The following is an 18,677-nucleotide window of genomic DNA, read 5'->3' as shown; positions in this document are numbered from 1 at the left end:
TGACATCTCTGGAATAGTAGATTTATAGTAGTGACAGTAGTATCACTGGACTTACATATCTTTGACCCACTTGTAGACCGGAGGGTAGTCGAGAGTTGGACATGGAGTAAGTGTAGTGCATATTGGAGAAGGATTTTGCTGAAGACAGTTATTAGGAATTATTAATCTGATGGAAGGACTTTTTAGACGCTGTATTTATGGAACAGAGAGAATGGATTTGCAGTATGGATGTGTTTTTAAGATAATAATTTTCGCTAGCGCGGTCTGATAATGTTAGAGGGTCTTTCAACAGAACGGTCCACCTCCCCACCGCAATTTAGGTGATTTCAGTTTAATTCATTTCAGTTTGCATAGTCGTAAAAGCATTGCCTTGTAAGACTTTCGTAAAGAAAGTAAAGTTTCTGGTTTTCTGTGAGTTTTATGTTCTTGTGAAATAAGAACTTAAAATACAGCATTGTCATTATAATTAACGGAGTAGTATTTTCACTGCAAGAAACAAGGTTTTCTTAGTATGAGAATCGCCCTAATCTGTCTGCCAGTAGTTTAGATTTACATTAGCACATTTTAACTTGCGCGATTTCTACATGCTGTAATTTTTCAGGTGAGATTAATTTCGTATTTTGTTGGTTCTTTCGTTTCTCGTCTCACGTTTCCATTGTTCATATTCTAATAATTTTCTTTGTAATACAGATTATTGATGAGGCAGTGAATAGTGTGTGTTTCTGTTACAATGTTGTTTCAGTGTTTCATTGTTTTTGGGCAGTGCACAGTTTGATTTTGGTAGTGGTTTTTGAGTAGTTTCCTGCACAGTGAACTCCAGTTAACTTTGTCTTTATGTAAATGTGTGCACTGAGATATGCCGCTCGCAACAGTAGTTTCAATTCAACTTTTTTATAAGAGGACAGTACATTCAGTTTTGAGTAAAAAGCAGGCAAACATTTTCCTGCTCATGAACGAACGCCGATCGAGTCAGAACAAATAACATTCAACTACCTGATGGATTTTTAAGGTGTTTTGACTGGTAACAACGGCGTAGCTAATGGCATCGTATAGGGCATATTTCTTCAAAATCGGATCACGAACAAGGATATTCATGCATATTATAAAAAGTATGTTTACGTGTCTGTATGTATGTTCCATATCTCCTCCGCAACCACTGGAACAATTTCAACAAAACTTGGTACATATATCATTCACTATTTGCAAAGAATCGCTGTGGTGGTAAGAACCCCCTATGCCCCGACGCGCGAATACCCAGATTTTATTCATCCAGTATTTGAAAACAAGAGCACTTTCGACTTGCCAAATACTGTACATATGCTGGGAAACATTTACTACCCTTTTTCTCACTGACACACCACACATAATTATGAAAGGAAAAGAAGTTTATCGCTTGATACATTTTAGCAGTACATTTTCGCATCATGGATGATGTTTCAATTTATTGTTACTTTACTACAAATTGTATTCGCGACACATTTTGCAGACAATGTTTACATTCACCATTGACTGTACCTGCAAAATTATGTCTCTGTGAGGTAATGGGTGGGCCAAACAAAAGTTTTCGAATGCAAGGCATATTGTTTGATATAACTAAGGCGTTTGATTGTGTTGATCACAAAATATTGCTGCAGAAGTTGGACCATTACACAATACGGGGAGCAGCTCACAATTGGTTCACTTCGTACTTTGGCAACAGACAGCAAAAGGTCATTATTCACAGAGTTGAGAATGGCTGTGATGTGGGGTCTGAGTGGGGTAGGGTCAAGTGGGGGGGGGGGGGAGGGGGGTGCCCCAGGGATCAGTGTTGGGGCCACTCCTGTTCCTTCTATATATAAATGATATGCCCTCTAGTATTATGGGTAACCCTAAAATAATTCTGTTTGATGATGACACTAGTTTGGTAGTAGAGGATGTCGTGTGCAACATTGGCTCGTTTTCGAATAGTGCAGTCCATGACATAAGTTCTTGGCTTGTAGAAAATAAATGATTGCTAAATCACAGTTAGACTTAGTTTTTACAGTTTCTAACACACAATTCAACAAAACCTGACGTTTTAATTTCACAGAATGGGCATATGGTTAATGAAACTGAGCAGTTCAAATTTCTAGGTGTTCAGATAGATAGTAAACTGTCGTGTAAAGCCCACATTTAGGATCTTCTTCAAAGACTTAATGCTGCCATCTTTACTTTTTGAACAGTATCTGAATGATCGTTTGACACGAAAATTAGTCTACTTTGCTTATTTTAATTGGCTTCTGTCAGATGGTATTATCTTTTGGGGTAACTCTTCCCATTCTAAAAGGATATTTTTGGCACAGGCAATAAGTGTTATAAGTTGATGAACCTCTTTTCGACCCCTGTACCTGTTCACGAGTCTGACATTGGCCTCTCAATATATATATATTCCTTACTGTTATTTCTTGTTGATATCTTATTCCCAAGAATATGTAGCTTTCACTCAGTTAATACTCGGCAGAAATCAAACCTGCATTTGGATCGGACTTCCTTAACTCTTGTGCAGAAAGGTATGCAGTATACTGGTGCATCCATTTTCAATAAGCTACCACTAGAATTCAAAAATCTTAGCAGTAATCCACGCGCTTCCAAATCGAAACTGAAGACTTTCCTCATGGGTTACTCCTTCTGTCCTGTCGAGGAGTTCCTTGAGAAATTAAGCTGATTCTTGTTGTATTGTTGATTGTGTTTACTTAAACTTATGGCTTGACTTTTTTCGGGTTCATAAACATTTTGTTTTACCTGTTATTACGTTTATGTTGTAATTTCATGTACTGACACGTTCTATGACCTTGAAGATTTGCTCCTCAATTTGATCCTACGGAACCTGACGTGTAAATAAATAAATAAACGCATTGTTCAGGATATATGACGTTATAAGCATTGAGTACATCAGCAACTGCCGCATCATGGATGATGTTTAAATTGTTTAAATTCATTATTACTGACCAGCTGCACCGATTTCGAAGAAATTTGGTGAGGAGACAGGTTGAATCCTGAAGACGAACATAGGCTACTTTAGAAAGTATGCAGTACAAGATAGCTTTTGATTTGAAGAATATTACACAATTATGGGAAAATATTTACTTTGAAAAGCTATTTACTCTTTGACTTATGGATATTATATTTGTGAAAATGCTTTTCTTCGCTGATCTGTGTTTCATGATACCATTCAAAGTAATGAATGCATTACTTACATCATCTTCAATGTGTTTATTCCACACTTCCGCCCTGTTCGTTGCATTACGTATAACAATTATGAGCACTATCCAGTAATTGAGAATGATGGAACTTAGTATCTTGAAACAAACTTTACACATAATTTCAAACCTTTAAAAAACTTTTTCTCCCACGAAATGATGAATGGAGGAAAAGTTTGTCACTTACTACATTGTCACTGTTCGCGCACCAGACATTACGACATGACGTTTACATTTATTGTTTCTTTTCTTATAAATCTATTCACAACATATATAGCAGACAGTGTATATATATTATATATATATACTGTGGTCGTGCACATCTCTCCTTCATATGTCTACAAAGCGAAGGTCGAGCAAGTGCTTCCTCTCTCTGTTTAACCCACTAAATCACAAGAGAAAATTACAGGGTGTTTCACAAAGTTATACAGGCCGTCTACAGAGCGCCTTATGAGTTATGAGACGGTAGCCACACACTCCGAGGATATGCCCGAGGAGTATTTATTTTGCACAAAATGTGTTGCGTTAACACTACATGGAATATAGATACGAGTTACTTAGAATACTAAAGCAAGAAACGCATATGGGCAGAATCTACATAAATCTCTCCACATTGTGCTACACTGCCAGAAGGGAAACTGATACTTAGTCAACCGGTATGACAGCTGTAGCATTTTTCCAGGAAAGGCAGCTTCCCCAATCACGAGCGCTGCCCACTTTTCATTTTGCGGACACACTATACCAATTCAGCATGTTGTGGGGTAGATAGTGTGGAATCATATGTTCCCCCTTCAGCTTGCAGGCCCATGAAGGACGGAAACGCACGAGCACAATCCAGTACTTTACCTTCCCTTGCACTTCCACCCTCAGTTCCTGCCCTCTTCACTCTGTTTCACACCCAAAACACAATTTATCACTTAATAAGGCTCCACTACATTTGTAGGTGGTGCATACATTTAATATTTATTTTTAATCCATTTTATTTAAAGATAAAGATTGGTTTTATTCAGTTAGGACAATATTTTCAGTAAGTTCTGACTTTTCTATACCTTGCAATGTGGAAATTATTACTCTTAGAGTAAAAAATGAATAGGACATTTTTTGTGTTCAAAATTTAATGTAATTTAATTTTGTACTGGGAAATATTTTCGCTAGAATCCACGGTTTTCGTTTTGTTCGAGAAAAACATATAAAAGTCATATTTTAACCCCCATCCCATCCCAATGCTCACATACCACCGGTAAGGATTTTTAGTATTTTTTTCATGACACTTCCTCCTACCACTATACAAAAATTGCTACCACACGATTTCTTCGTCGACTTCACTATCTCTGTTGTTGACTTGATACCAAATAGTCAACATTTACATGAGTACTAATAAGAGAAGGACAAATTTTAGGTAACAATAAATTTGATGGATCTAGTCACAAGAAAAAGAATTACCGCTTATTCGCCTTCAGGTCTCTAATGGAAATACTTTGATAGCGCTAACTGTATATGATGATTAATGTGTGCTTTTGCTAAGGAATTTTACCAATTCTAGCAACTGTTAATTATAACTGTTAATTACCCTTGTAGGTAAGTTAGACAAATAATGAAACGTCGATTCACAGCGGCTACATTCGTGCCATTACACGAACTCCCCACCAGGGAACGACACAGAACATCATATAGGCCAAGGAAATAGGAATTTAAATTCCTGCAGCACTTCCACCGTGATTGGAAACCCAGTATTCTTCAGCTGCCATCAGCTCGCCTCACTGACCACAGGTCAGTCTCGAGCGTTTGGGATCTCTATCAGGTCGGATTGCGGGAGGACATAGAAGCAATTCAGAGGCGGGCTGCTAGATTTGTTACTGAAGGGTTTGATCATCACGCGAGTGTTACGGAAATGCTTCAGGAACTCGGATGGGAGTCTCTGCAGCAAAGGAGGCGTTCTTTTCGTGAATCGCTACTGAGAAAATTTAGAGAACCAGCATTTGAAGCTGACTGCAGTACAATTTTACTGCCGCCAACTTATATTTCGCGGAAAGACCACAAAGATAAGAGAGATTAGAGCTCGTACAGAGGCATATAGGCAGTCATTTTTCCCTCGTTCTGTTTGGGAATGGAACAGGGAGGGAAGATGCTAGTTGTGGCACGAGATACCCTCCGCCACGCACCGTATGGTGGATTTCGGAGTATGTATGTAGCTGTAGATGTAGATAACCAATTTGGCAATTCGCTGTAGTTTCATACGGTAAGGTCCAAAGTAAAATGTACAAGTGTCGGCTATAATTCCATTTAATAACAAGTCACTTTCTTATACTATAGTAGCGAATACATCTGTATATAAATAACCAATGAAAATTAGTAACAAGATACTTCTGTTAGCATCGAGGTATATAGTTGACAGCACAAGCACATAAAAAGCAAAGAATTCAGGCATCAGCTAATACAGGTGCCTTCTCTCGGATGATGCATAACCCTTGCACTGCCGCGTCGAGTCTCTCAGCCCATGCTCTGGCCAGCGTGTTGCAACTGGATGGGATTCTGATCCCCCATTTTTCGTCCACTGGTTGCCGGTAACGCGAGCAGCGTGATCCATGTACTGGCGCAGCGCCACGAGAAGGCAGGCAGGCAGGCAAACCTAACCCACGAAGGGCACGGGAGGCGACGGTTTCCTCTCGTCCAATAGCTGCCTGTAGAAGCTGTGGACAATCAGCATCCCGTACACGTCCAGTCCTGAAACGCACATAGCGACCATTACGCACTGACCCTCTCCCCTTTCGTCTTCATTCACTCTGACGAGTGGGCCTGCAACAAAACGTAGTTATTGTCTATTTACATAGTGTGCTATTGAAATATGACGTGCTGAGTTACTAATTTTTATAAAGGTTTAATCACAATAAAAATGCGAAATGAAATTATTGTTCTAGAATTAAGAATATAAAACAAATCATTTATATATGGTCTGAGCTCCACCTTATTATGAAAAACACACACACTATTTAAAAGATGCACCAAATCCACAATTTTGAAAACACAGCAGTGACATTTTGGACCATGCTTTACATGAATTTAACACATTTACTGTTAAGTTCCTTGGATTATTTCATTAACAGGATATATATATATATATATATATATATATATATATATATATATATATATATATATATATATATATCCTGTTAATGAAATATCAAAATTTTATTTAAAACATAATATGTACCTTTTTTCTCAGAAACTGTTAAAGAGATTTCTACAAAATTTTCTCTTTTCGATCTCTTTGCATATAGCAAACTTCTCTCATGAGGTTTTTTGAAAATATCTAAGAGAAGAATTCTAATAATTTTTAATTTTACTTCTTTAAGTATAATATAAAATACATGCAAACTTGCAGGCACTGTGCCCCGTATCTCAATTTACACTCAGATTTTCGAAATTTACTCTTGAGACATTATTTATTGGGTTTATGGAAATAGGTGAACAAAATTCTAGCCTTCTGAAGATTCTGAGAAAAAGGAACATAACCTATAAAAAACATGATTTTCAGGAAATACAATTTCAACTTCACGCCAACGTTTTTCTTATGTCATATACTCAGAAGGCCTTACATTTGTACACAGGGTTCTCTTACCCTTCAAAGTTTCTTTTCTGGTTTCTTGTTTCCGGCCTTCTTTCATTTACCCAGTTTCCAACTGACTTTTCAGCTTCAGACAGGCACTGTAAATCTATTTTTCTCAAGATGTCTTGAGTGAAATTTCCTGTCTTAAAGCCCATTCTTTCTAATAGATCCTCCGTATATTCCCATCATTAAATACAAGAACTGCAACGTAAGTTGCAATTCTGACAACTGCAGCAGATGATAATGTGGCAAAACAAGAACTGCTTCTTCATAAACAAAGCAGCTGATTTGTTATTGTTTCTAAGACACGCAGCAGTCACAGATGATCTATAAAACCAAAGAGCATACGTATCACAGCGTTCTAGATGCAACCCATGTACGTTTTATGGAAAGTAATCCACAGAATCACTGTTCATCGAGCTAGGACTGAAGTATTGCTTCAGAAAGTTGGGGTTGCAGGAAGGTCGCGTCACACATCTAATTATTTTTCGGATATTTCAGATTTGATTTCATAATTGAAACTCTGGGAACTTATTGTTCATGATTCCTACTAATGAACAAAAATAAATTGCAAATTGACATTTTTGGTCAATTTCATGAACGTTTCCCCTAACATGGTATTAATTGTTATTTCAAAAAGTATAACAACATGTATAAGAAAGAAGAAAGCCATTAGGTTCGGAGGAGGCCCTTGTCGTTTCCGTTTGGTGGACACTAGAGTTGTCTTCTACCAAAAATATGGTTGGGTACTTTTACACAGCGCATACATGACATAGTGAATGGTAGGCTTACCGATAGTACTGGAAGCGTTGATAGAGAAAGAAAAATGAATGTGTGATAGAAAATGGGAGCCGACGACTTCTCTATGTTTTTTGTTTCATTCTTTGTTTGTTTTGCTCATAATTAGAACTGCATAGCGTTCAGCGTTACTTCACTATGTATTTTATTTCCTTACAAAATATCACTTGCATTTTATAAGTGATAACTAGTTGACCGCATAGCTTCTGCGATCTAATACCATATAAGTAGTTACTTTTGATGCCAGTATAGTTAACGTGCACAAGCATAAGAAAATCTCCATAATTATCGTTATTTTGTACTCAACAGTATGTTCATCAAGATCCACGCCTAGAGTTTCTTGTTATTATTGATAAGTGCGAAAGCTATTTATGAATAACAGAAATATGTTTTACACGAGTGCGGCCAAGTATTGATGCGATGTTTGGTTTGTTTTTGTTTTAGTGTTGTTTAATTTTACCTTTTTTTTGAGGAAATTGTATTTTCTACGCTGTGTGATAAATCTGTTTCTTAATTTTTATTTGCACTATAACAGCCTTCTGTTTCACGTTACAAATCTACAATTTTCAAATAAAACCTGAATTAAACGAATTTCAATTTTGCCCTAAATAGTGTTTATTTTTAAGTAACAGACAATAGGATAACTATGTATATCAAAAATGTTCCGTATGTTACGCGGCCCTTTATATATCCTCACTCAGATTTAGACAGTTTATAGGGGAATCTAGTATGACACTGACCACATAAGTGCACAAAAGGATTGAAATGAGGTGATGCCCGACAGATATGCAGACAGGTAACGTGATTACAATCGTAACTGAGCAAGAAAAACTAGTCTGTGCTTACTTATGAAAGTCTACAGTAGCCTATGGCAGTTTTCCAACTCATAGTGAACACCTTTCATACAAGGTAAAAGCAAAGTAGGCTGACCTGGCGCACAGTTTTGAGACTGGCCTTGTCTTTTTCCGTTTTGGGTACACATTTTATGTGGAAAATAGTTTACCACTGGCAGACTGAGTAGCGCAGAGGTAGCCCGACTGTAGTTACAGTGAAAGGTCTTCTTTTCTGATGCTCTCCACATGACTATATTCTTTGTGGTAACATCTGAACAAGTACTGTGAAAAGACGTTTATTAATAATTCAGTATTAAAAAGTCGTATCTAGTAATTAGAAGCTATTGTGCAAGACTTACCAGGTTCAATTATGGGTATGGAACAGTTGCACAACTTTGCTTCAAGCACACTGAATATGGGTAGTCTTAGTAACGCCACTCTCATGTCGTTTCAACGAGAGGCGTGAAGCGTTTGAAGAAGTTTCACCAACTGCGACATGGTCGCGTATACAAACAGTGATCCAATACTGTCAAATGTTTTTTATTCCAGTCTTTGATCACAATATGAATTCTTTAGACGATGACCGGTTTCAGTCCGTAATGACCATCGTCAGATGGTCTTGAACTTTAGGACATGGAGTAAAAAAGATCTGAGGATGGTCATTACGGACTGAAACCGGTTATCGTCTGAAGAATTCATATTGTGATCAAAGACTGGAATAAAAAACATTTGATTTGCAGAAGTGTTTTTGACACCACATCAACTGTACTGCCCATACCGAGGCAAGGTACAGAGTATTTAATTGTCATTATTGTAAAGGAGAGCCAGATGTAATTCAACTCGATCTGCGATCAAGTGTGCTTTGTTCAATATATTGTCACTTATACACACAGAATTTTACTGTTTGATTTCAAAATGCGTATCAGTTTTCTTAAATCTTACGTTCAAATGTAACGATAATGATTGTAACAGCAGCAACAATTGTTGTAGTGTTTTCATTAACTTTGGACAGAAGATTGTGCATTTTTGATGGGTGGCTTTGCTACCTAAAATTCATTTGTATAACGTCATTTTCTTAAAGATTCTAGAGGATATTATTTTTATTCATATGATAAGTATTAACTTTAACAGAATGTCAAAAACAGTCAAAGTACTGAAGGTCAATAAATATCTTGTCATTTTCATTCTAGTTCTTGAAAGCAAATTTTAACTTTATTAAAAACTAACTTGAGCAACTGTTCCGAGTTTAATGCACTGATTTAACTTTCAAAATTCGTTTACTCAGGACGTGGCGTCCATATAAAGCAAATAGAAACTTTAATTTCAGGAGTAATTTCAGAAGATAAATTTAGTCACAGTTCCTGTTCCAGTGGTGATGCAGTTGCTATGTTTAGTGGAGAACCAAACTGAAGGTAAGAAGTGAAGTGCTTCGAGCGCTTTGTTACTGCACTGAGGTAACAAGTCATAAGCCGGCCACTGTGGTCGAGCGGTTCTAGGCGCTTTAGTCCGGAACCACGCTGCTGCTACGATTGCAGGTTCGAATCCTGCCTGGGGCATGGATCTGTGTGATGTCCTTAGGTTAACAAGGTTTAAGTAGTTCTAAGTTCTAGGGGACTGATGACCTTAGATGTTAAGTCCCATAGTGCTCAGAGCCATTTGAACCATAAAGCATCGCCCGTGCGAAACTCAGCTTGCCCTTTTCTCACGATATACTACGAACGAAAAAAATCGTCTTCCCCCTCTGTGGAAACTTAAAAGATCCAGTAATTGGCGGTTTCTTTTTTTCCAGAGACGCAGGTTTGTCAACTCTTGCCCTGGTTCGACAAGAGTTTATGCTGTCGCGTGGGAGGAGAGATTTAGCGCCTCTAGAGCTCTGTGATTGGCTCAAGATGGGGTGCACGTAGGGTCGTTCGTGCACTTTGCGGCAAAACGGATTTTTTATCTAGAGAGGTGCGAAGCACTGGGGTGCAGGACTTTGGTCTGGAAGCACTTCTAGTCGAAGCTCTGGCATGTGTGGTTGGTACTTGGGACCTGTCCTGAGACTGACTTCACTTGCGAGTAGTTTAGACTGGGGAGCCTGTGGTGAAGTTCTTACTGTACCGATAGTGTGACGTCAAACATCTCGGACTACTCGTTTGCCGAGGGCACACTTATTCGGTTTTGGTTTACCAGTCTCGACAGTTGGTGTCATTGTGTGCTCTGTCGTATAACTGAGCCAAATTGGTCCTTGATACGAGCAGCGAACAGGTGTGTCACACTGAAATCTACCATGATTTCAGGGCTCTGGTAGAGAGTAAATTGCGATCCGTCTGCCTGGTCGCTAGACCGTGAGATTTCTGCATTTCTTTCGTGTCCACGATCAATTCACAGATACCGCCTCCAAGTTTCACCTCCACCGCACACATCTCTCCAGCTGCAAGTTACATCACCGCACAAAGCAAACAGGGTAACGTACAGATCTCAATCGCCACTTGCTCTCAAGCTGCACCTATGTAGAGAAACTTCAGTAGATTTGATTAATCGAAGTCTGCTCGGCGTCAGATCAATTCAGATTGTGTTATCCACATTTTTAGGGCCAGAGTACTTCACTCACTCCACTAGTTAAACTATCTCTGCCACCCAGGATCTTGTCCAGTGTAGTCTTAAATCGCCTGTTACTTGGTTACGGTATTAAGTCAATAACTGGTCTGTTTTCGGAAAAAATAAATGTTAGAACGGAAACAGTGTCTTGAAAGGAGGATATAAGATGAACATCAACAAAAGCAAAACGAAGATAATGGAATGTAGTCGAATTAAGACGAGTGATGCTGAGGGAATTAGATTAGGAAATGAGACACTTCAAGTAGTAAAGGAGTTTTGCTATTTGGGGAGCAAAATAACTGATGATGGTCGAAGTAGAGAGGATATAAAATGTAGAGTGGCAATGCCAAGGAAAGCTTTTCTGAAGAAGAGAAATTTGTTAACATCGAGTATAGATTTAAGTGTCAGGAAGTCATTTCTGAAAGTATTTGTATGGAGTGTAGCCACGTATGGAAGTGAAACATGGACGATAAATAGTTTGGACAAGAAGAGAATAGAAGCATTCGAAATGTGGTGCTACAGAAGAATGCTGAAGATTAGATGGGTAGATCACATAACTAATGAGGAAGTATTGAATAGGATTGGGGATAAGAGAAGTTTGTGGCACAACTTGACCAGAAGACGGGATCGGTTGGTAGGACATGTTCTGAGGCATCAAGGGATCACCAATTTAGTATTGGAGGGCAGCGTGGAGGGTAAAAATCGTAGAGGGAGACCAAGAGATGAATACACTAAGCAGATTCAGAAGGATGTAGGTTGCAGTAGGTACTGGGAGATGAAGAAGCTTGCACAGGATAGAGTAGCATGGAGAGCTGCATCAAACCAGTCTCAGGACTGAAGACCACAACAACAAAAACAGAACACTACAATTATGCCAACATTCTCAATCATTTAAATAGTCCCACCAGGTCTACCTTTCAAAGTAATCACTATGTTACGTAGCAACGTATTAATGTTTCTTCCTCTACTTTTATTTTTACTTGCATTGAAAGCCACGAGTACTTTATGTAATAATAATAACTTATACACTCCACAAGAAATACGAAAAGAAGAATTTCACATTTCCTATAAGGTGAGGTGAAGAAACAATTTACTTTGTACCCTCCGCCACATACCGTCAGGTGGCTTGCGGAGTATGGATGTAGATGTAGATGTACTTCAATTAACGTAAGTGGGAGCACTTGAAATGACACTAGGTCGGCGGACATCTGGACGTTACATACAGAAGGCAGTGAACTGTCAAGAGTGGGAAAGCGTCGGGTAGTATGCAGCTGGAAGTTGTGTACGTTGTTGTGGCATTTGCGCGAGAAAGCAGAGAATATGTCGAAGTTTGTAGAACAATATTCGCTGACGTACACCATCTGTCATCTTAAAAGTGCGCGTAACGGCCATGTCAGACAGGAATCCCCATACTGGTCTGCTAGGTAAAAGACATAAAATAGTCCCTGGTTAACAGCTATTTATTTATTTATTTAAGTAGTGATCTAAAAAAAGTAATCGTGAACAGTATCCAATGAGTCAGGTTCCTTTGTTACAGTTAGTTGGCTTTCATTTATTTTCAAAGCGAGTACGTCTAATGTGTCTCACGAGTGGGGACGTATATGTTCAGTGGAGGGGGTACCAGCTAAGGTGTTGGCGTGAACGAAGCAATGAGTCGTTAGTGCGCCGCTTTAGAGACAGGATACGTTAAGTGAATGGACTGCGAATATGTTCATTTCGGATTTAATTTAGTACTTTCGGAATATTAACGCTTTTCGGACATTGCTCTGAGTGACTGAAATAGCATCCGAGTAGCGACAGGCTATCTCGCAACTGTGGCCGAGCGGTTCTGGGCACTTTAGTCCGGAACCGCGCTGCTGCTACGGTCGCAGGTTCGAATCCTGCCTCGGGCATTGATATGCATGATGTCCTTAGGTTAGTTAGGTTTAAGTAGTTCTAAGTTCTAGGGGACTGATGACCTCAGATGTTAAGTCCCATAGTGCTTAGAGCCATATCTTGCAACTACTACAGGCAAGTATTGTATACGAGTAGGCAGTGACTTCGAACCTGTGGGCAAGTTTCATTTACAACTGTGACAATCTTTAAAACGACAGAAGGCCGAATTCTCGAGACATTATGCTATCTCGATCTGATGGGAAAGCAATTTCGGTGCACGGTTTTGCACTTGCGAGAATTCTTGATGTTGTATTTTCAAAATTTAATCACATAGATGGCCGACTGGTCGCGTGTTTGCAGTGCTGAATCTTGATAAGTTGTTTAGTGTTCATATGTGCAGACGAGCTGGGGTTTATCGTAGAAGCATTGTGAAAAGACCCGCGTGGCAGAGCAGATTTAATTGCTGGCATTATTGGTCCAGTTATACATCGTTTTTCCGAGTTATACCTATTTTAAATTCCAAAGTGCATGAGGTAGATTTCCGGCGTTCTATAAATGGATAACATGCGTAAAACTTCTCTTTGCAGTGAGTACCTTGATTCGTGATGAGGATTATATTTAACATTATTGACGAAAATATCATTGAAAGTGATGTAGTTGTTAAAGGACAAGGACAGTGTTCTGCTCATGGTTGATTTTAATGCCAGGATTAGAAATCGAACAGAAGGGTATGATAAAGTTATGGGTAAATTTGGAGAGGATATGGAGGCCAACAGGAAAGGGAAACAACTCTTGGATTTCTGTGCCAGTATGGGCTTAGTAATTACAAACTTGTTTTTTAAACATAAGAACATTCACCGGTATACTTGGGAAGGCAGGTGAACCAGAACTGTCATTGACTATATAATAACAGATCAGGAATTCATGAAGCCTGTGAGGGACACACGTGTATTCAGGGGATTCTTTGATGACACCGATCACTATTTAATTTGCAGTGAAATTGGTATTATGAGGAAGAAAGTGCAGGAGGTCAGGTCCATATGTAAGAGGATAAGAGTCGAGAAACTTCAGGATAAGGAAATCAGGCACAAGTACATAACAGTGATCTCAGAAAGGTACCAGTTAGTTGAATGTAGTCAATTACAGTCATTGGAAAAGGAATGGACAAGGTACAGGGACACAGTACTAGAAGTGGCTAAAGAATGTCCTGGAACAGTAGTGTGTAAAGGTAGGATGAAGCAAAGAGCTTGGTGGAATGACACAGTCAAGGCAGCCTGTAAAAGGCAAAAGAAGGCGTATCAAAAATGGCTACATACTAAAGCTCAGGTAGACAGAGAAAGTTATGTTGAAGACAGAAACAAAGCCAAACAGATAATTGCAGCATCCAAGAAGAAATCTTGGAAAGACTGGAAACAGGTTGGAGACTTTGGGTCAAGCTGCTGGAAAACCATTCTCGAGTGTAATTAGCAGTCTTCGAAAGGGAGGTAAGAAGGAAATGACAAGTATTTTGGACAGGTCAGGAAAACTGCTGATGAATCCTGTTCATGCCTTGGGCAGATGAAGGGAATATTTTAAAGAGTTGGTCAATGTAGGTGAAAATACGATCAGTAATATTTCAGATTTCGATGTACAATGGGATGGGAATGATAGAAATGGGATCATATTTGAGGAAATGGAGAAAATGGTCAATAGATTGCAGTGCAATAAAGCAGCTGGGGTGGATGAAATTAAGTCGGAACTCATCAAATACAGTGGAATGTCAAGTCTAAAATGGCTGCACAGGATAATTGAAATGGCGTTTCAAAACACACGAATTTTTATAACGTGTGGCTCTGCACACAGTGCCCGATTTAAACTCCACTGTGTAGATGCATTTCTTTAGACCTCCAGCCCAGGCTTCTGCTGGCGCTGCAGCAGGAATCGTGGCATTGTTCTGCTGGAGCCTTATCATGACGAGGGGCTGCCCTGTCTGCCCTGTATGGCTGTGGGCCTGTCCTGCAAGATCTACTAAGGAATGGGCTCACTGCCAATTGCTTTCAACTCCCAACATGCCATTACTATGAGCTGAGAATTATAAAAATACCTTGTGATTTTAGCGCCTTACCAGGCTCCATTAACGTCTGCTCAGACTGTTAACTTTGTAGAGTCTCACTCAAGGTGTGTCAGGTTGTAATAAAATCTTGACTAATTTTCTGTATGTGAAAAATAGGTGAGAGAGTAACTTCTTCTCTCTCAAAGTGTAACCTGCATGACGAACACTACTGGCTCTATCACATACAACGATTGCAAGGATTATGAGCAGCAGATTTCCATCTATGGAAAGGATTTTGTCAATGGTTTTTGGACCAGGCCATCACAATTATGGGATTTCTGTGATCAGTCCTCTTTACTGAAGAAGCAACGTTTATCAGAAGTGGCATCATCAATAAGCATAATCTGTGGGCTACAGACAGATCAGAGGAATTTTCATTTGTCAGTGCCATCTATCATGGCAATGGTGCATTTTTGGACCCTTGTTCATAGGACCTTTCTTGCTCCATTTCCAGTTAGGAATCCATTCCTGCAGTTTGTCGCTTTTAACTAATGTTCACCCTGTACAAGGAGTAGGAGTGGACCCAGATTTCAACCCTGTGGGATTCCCTTCACGATGTCTCCAAAGTTACTAATTTTTTTTCCTTACCTGCAGCGATGATGGTGGTCAGACCAGGTAGCAGGAGCAACAGGTGCCTTTGTCCAGAGGCGGAGGCGGCGATGGCAGCCACGGTGAGCCCCAGACCACACAGCAACAGCATGGCGATGGCGGCAGGCCACTGGGCCACCAGCGCCGGCTGCCGCTGCAGGCACAACACACCACACTGTGTCACTTCCGCACACAAATGCTGTCCTCTCAGCCACGATCCAAAACCCCTCTGTGTGTCGTCAACCAACAGCCAGTGCATAGCGACTGCAAACTCAATTACGTTCTGTTTATCAATATAATTGGAATTATCTGAAAATTCACTTGCATAAAATCTGACATAGCGGGTAGATTCTTCCCATCTGTTGTGTTCTTTCCGCTCCCAAGATAACTACCATTCTTTGCTAAGTTTTTATCTTATTTCCAACTTGTTCATCTATTGCCATGTAATATGTACAAAAAAAATCGAGTTCTTATACTGTTCAGTTACATTAATATGGCTACCTGTCAAAAGACTGAACAACCATCTATTGCAGCGCGAACTGCCGTGAGATGTGCTGGAAGAGAGGCAGTGGGGTTCTGCAAGGTATCGATAGGGATATGGAGCCATGGTGCTCCAGTGCCGTGGCTAGCTGCGCTTGAGCATCCACGATGCAAACAGCCCAGTCGAGGTGGTCGAACAGATTGTCGATTGCGTTTAAATTCGGGGAGTTTGGTGGCCAGGGGATATGGTAAACTCATCCAGGTGCTATTCAAAACATGCAATATGCTGTGTGCTGTGTGACACCGTGCCCTGTCCTGCTGGTAGATGCCATTGTACTGAGGAAGAGCAAACTGCACATAGAAGTGGACGTTGTGCCCAAGAATAGATGCGTACTTGTGTTGATAGATTGTGTCTGGATAGAATGACGATATCACCCATGGAATTCCATGAAAACATTCCCAAAACCATCATGCTTCCTCCTCTGGCCTAGACCCTAGGACGTTTCGTGCCATACATGCAAATGGCCACCTGTCCAATGGAGCAAAAAACGTGATTCATCGCCACACAGGATAGCAGTGCGGTCTAGGCCACCTTGGCACGGCCCGCAAGGCCCACCCCATCGGAGGTTCATATCGTTCAAATGGCTCTGAGCACTATGGGACTTAACATCTGAGGTCATCAGTCCACTAGAACTTAGAACTACTTAAACCTAACTAAACTAGGGACATCACACACATCCATGCACGAGGCAGCATTCGAACCTGCGACCATAGCGGCCGCGCGGTTCCAGACTGAAGCGCCTAGAACTGCTCGGCGCCGGCCGGTGTGGCCGTGCGGTTCTAGGCGCTACAGTCTGGAACCGAGCGACCGCTACGGTCGCAGGTTCGAATCCTGCCTCGGGCATGGATGTGTGTGATGTGCTTAGGTTAGTTATGTTTAATTAGTTCTAAGTTCTAGGCGACTGATGACCTCAGAAGTTAAGTCGCATAGTGCTCAGAGCCATTTGAACCATTTGAACTGCTCGGCCACACCGGCCGGCCTATCGGAGGTTCGAGTCCTCCCTCGGGCATGGGTGTGTGTGTTGTCCTTAGCGTAAGTTAGTTTAAGTTAGATTAAGTAGTGCGTAAGATTAGAGATCGATGACCTCAGCAGTTTGGTCCCGTAAGACCTTACCACAAATTTCCAATTATTTTCCGTGATTCTTCGGAGAAGACCACCTGTTGCCACCCAGCGGACGTCCTGTTGCGGTCGCCGAATAACAGCAATGAGCGTGGGTGCATGATACAGGCTCCTGCTGCGGAGGGCCATACGCAGCAACATTCGCTGGGCAGTCGTTGAGGACAATTTTGGTAGTCCTATGGTTCATCTGGGCGGTCAGCTGTTCATCAGTTGCACGTCCTTCCGCCCATACACATCTCCGCAGTCACCTATGGCTGGTAGTGCACCATAGTTGCCCATGTGCCTGTTCCAGATAGTGCCATTTTGACATGCACGGTGTACTTTAACCATGGCGACAAGCCAACGGTTTACAGATTTACCCGTTTCGGAAATGCTTACACCCTTGGCGCGAAAGTCAATCATCATGCCCTTTGGACATCAGACGAATCGCCCCATTTCCGCGATATGACAAGAGCTGCACTGTTTTACCAACTCCCTCATTCCCGTGATACACCCTCTGCAACCAGTGGTGCCACCGGCCATCTGTGAGGGGTTACTAACCTTTGATATCGAGCATAGGCGGTTGTCATATTAATGTGACTGGACTGTGTATTAATGTTGTCTGCCAAGTCATCAATATACAAGATGAACACCAAGGGGGCAGCCACTGTGGCCGAGCGGTTCTAGGCACTTCAAGCCGGAACCGCGCTGCTGCTATGTTCGCAGGTTCGAATCCTGCCTTGGGCATGGATGTGTGTGATGTCCTTAGGTTAGTTAGGTTTAAGTACTTCTACATCTAGGGGACTGATGACCTCAGATGTTAGGTCCCATTGTGCTTAGAGCCATTTGAACCATTTGAACACCAAGGATCCCAATACACTTCTCTAGGGCATACCTGAAATTTCTTCTACATCTGTCCATGACTCTCCATCCAAGATATGTTGCGTTCTCTCTACCAAGAAACTCTCAATCCAGTCACAAAATTCGCTTGATACTTTATACGATTATATTTTTCGATAACAAGGGTAGGGGGTGTATTGAATCGAGCGCTTTTCGGAAATCGAGAAAGTCGGCATCTGGTTGACTGGTTTCAAGATGTCATGTGAGACACGTGTGTGTGTCGGTTTCACATGATCGATGTTGGTTGGCATGGAGCAGTTCATTCCGTTCCAGATATGTCATTACAAAGCGAATAAAATAGCTAATTCACAGGATAAAATTAAAACCATATGGTCAGTTGTGAAGCAAGTGACAGGTTAGCAGCACAAGGCTGACAATATAAAGTTAGTGCCTAGCAAAAATATTTCTGTTACTGATAAGTCGAATATACGTGCAGTTTTAACAAAAATTTTCTGAGCATTGCTGGTGACTTAAATAAAAACTTAGTTTCTACAGGGAATCATATAACTCTTTTGGAAAATTCCTTTTCGAGATTGATGTCTGA

At 40.6% G+C, this 18,677-nt stretch overlaps 1 protein-coding gene across 1 annotated transcript in view; it reads right to left on the bottom strand.

Moving 5' to 3' along the window:
• Positions 1 to 5,485: 5,485 nt before the first annotated feature.
• LOC124805255 overlaps positions 5,486 to 18,677 on the bottom strand; it is a 44,994-nt gene continuing 31,802 nt past the window's right edge. Inside the window, exons 4-5 of the mRNA XM_047265767.1 lie at positions 15,595 to 15,748; positions 5,486 to 5,942 (exon numbers count right to left, since the gene is read on the bottom strand). Coding sequence (XP_047121723.1) covers positions 5,848 to 5,942; positions 15,595 to 15,748 — 249 coding nt within the window. The 3' untranslated portion in view covers positions 5,486 to 5,847. The remainder of the gene's footprint in view (positions 5,943 to 15,594; positions 15,749 to 18,677) is intronic.

The sequence above is a fragment of the Schistocerca piceifrons genome, chromosome 7, assembly GCF_021461385.2.
Source record: "Schistocerca piceifrons isolate TAMUIC-IGC-003096 chromosome 7, iqSchPice1.1, whole genome shotgun sequence".
In the NCBI taxonomy this organism is placed as follows: domain Eukaryota; kingdom Metazoa; phylum Arthropoda; class Insecta; order Orthoptera; family Acrididae; genus Schistocerca; species Schistocerca piceifrons.
The sequence above is the reverse complement of the archived record's forward strand: the minus strand, read 5'-3'. Positions and strand labels throughout refer to the sequence as shown.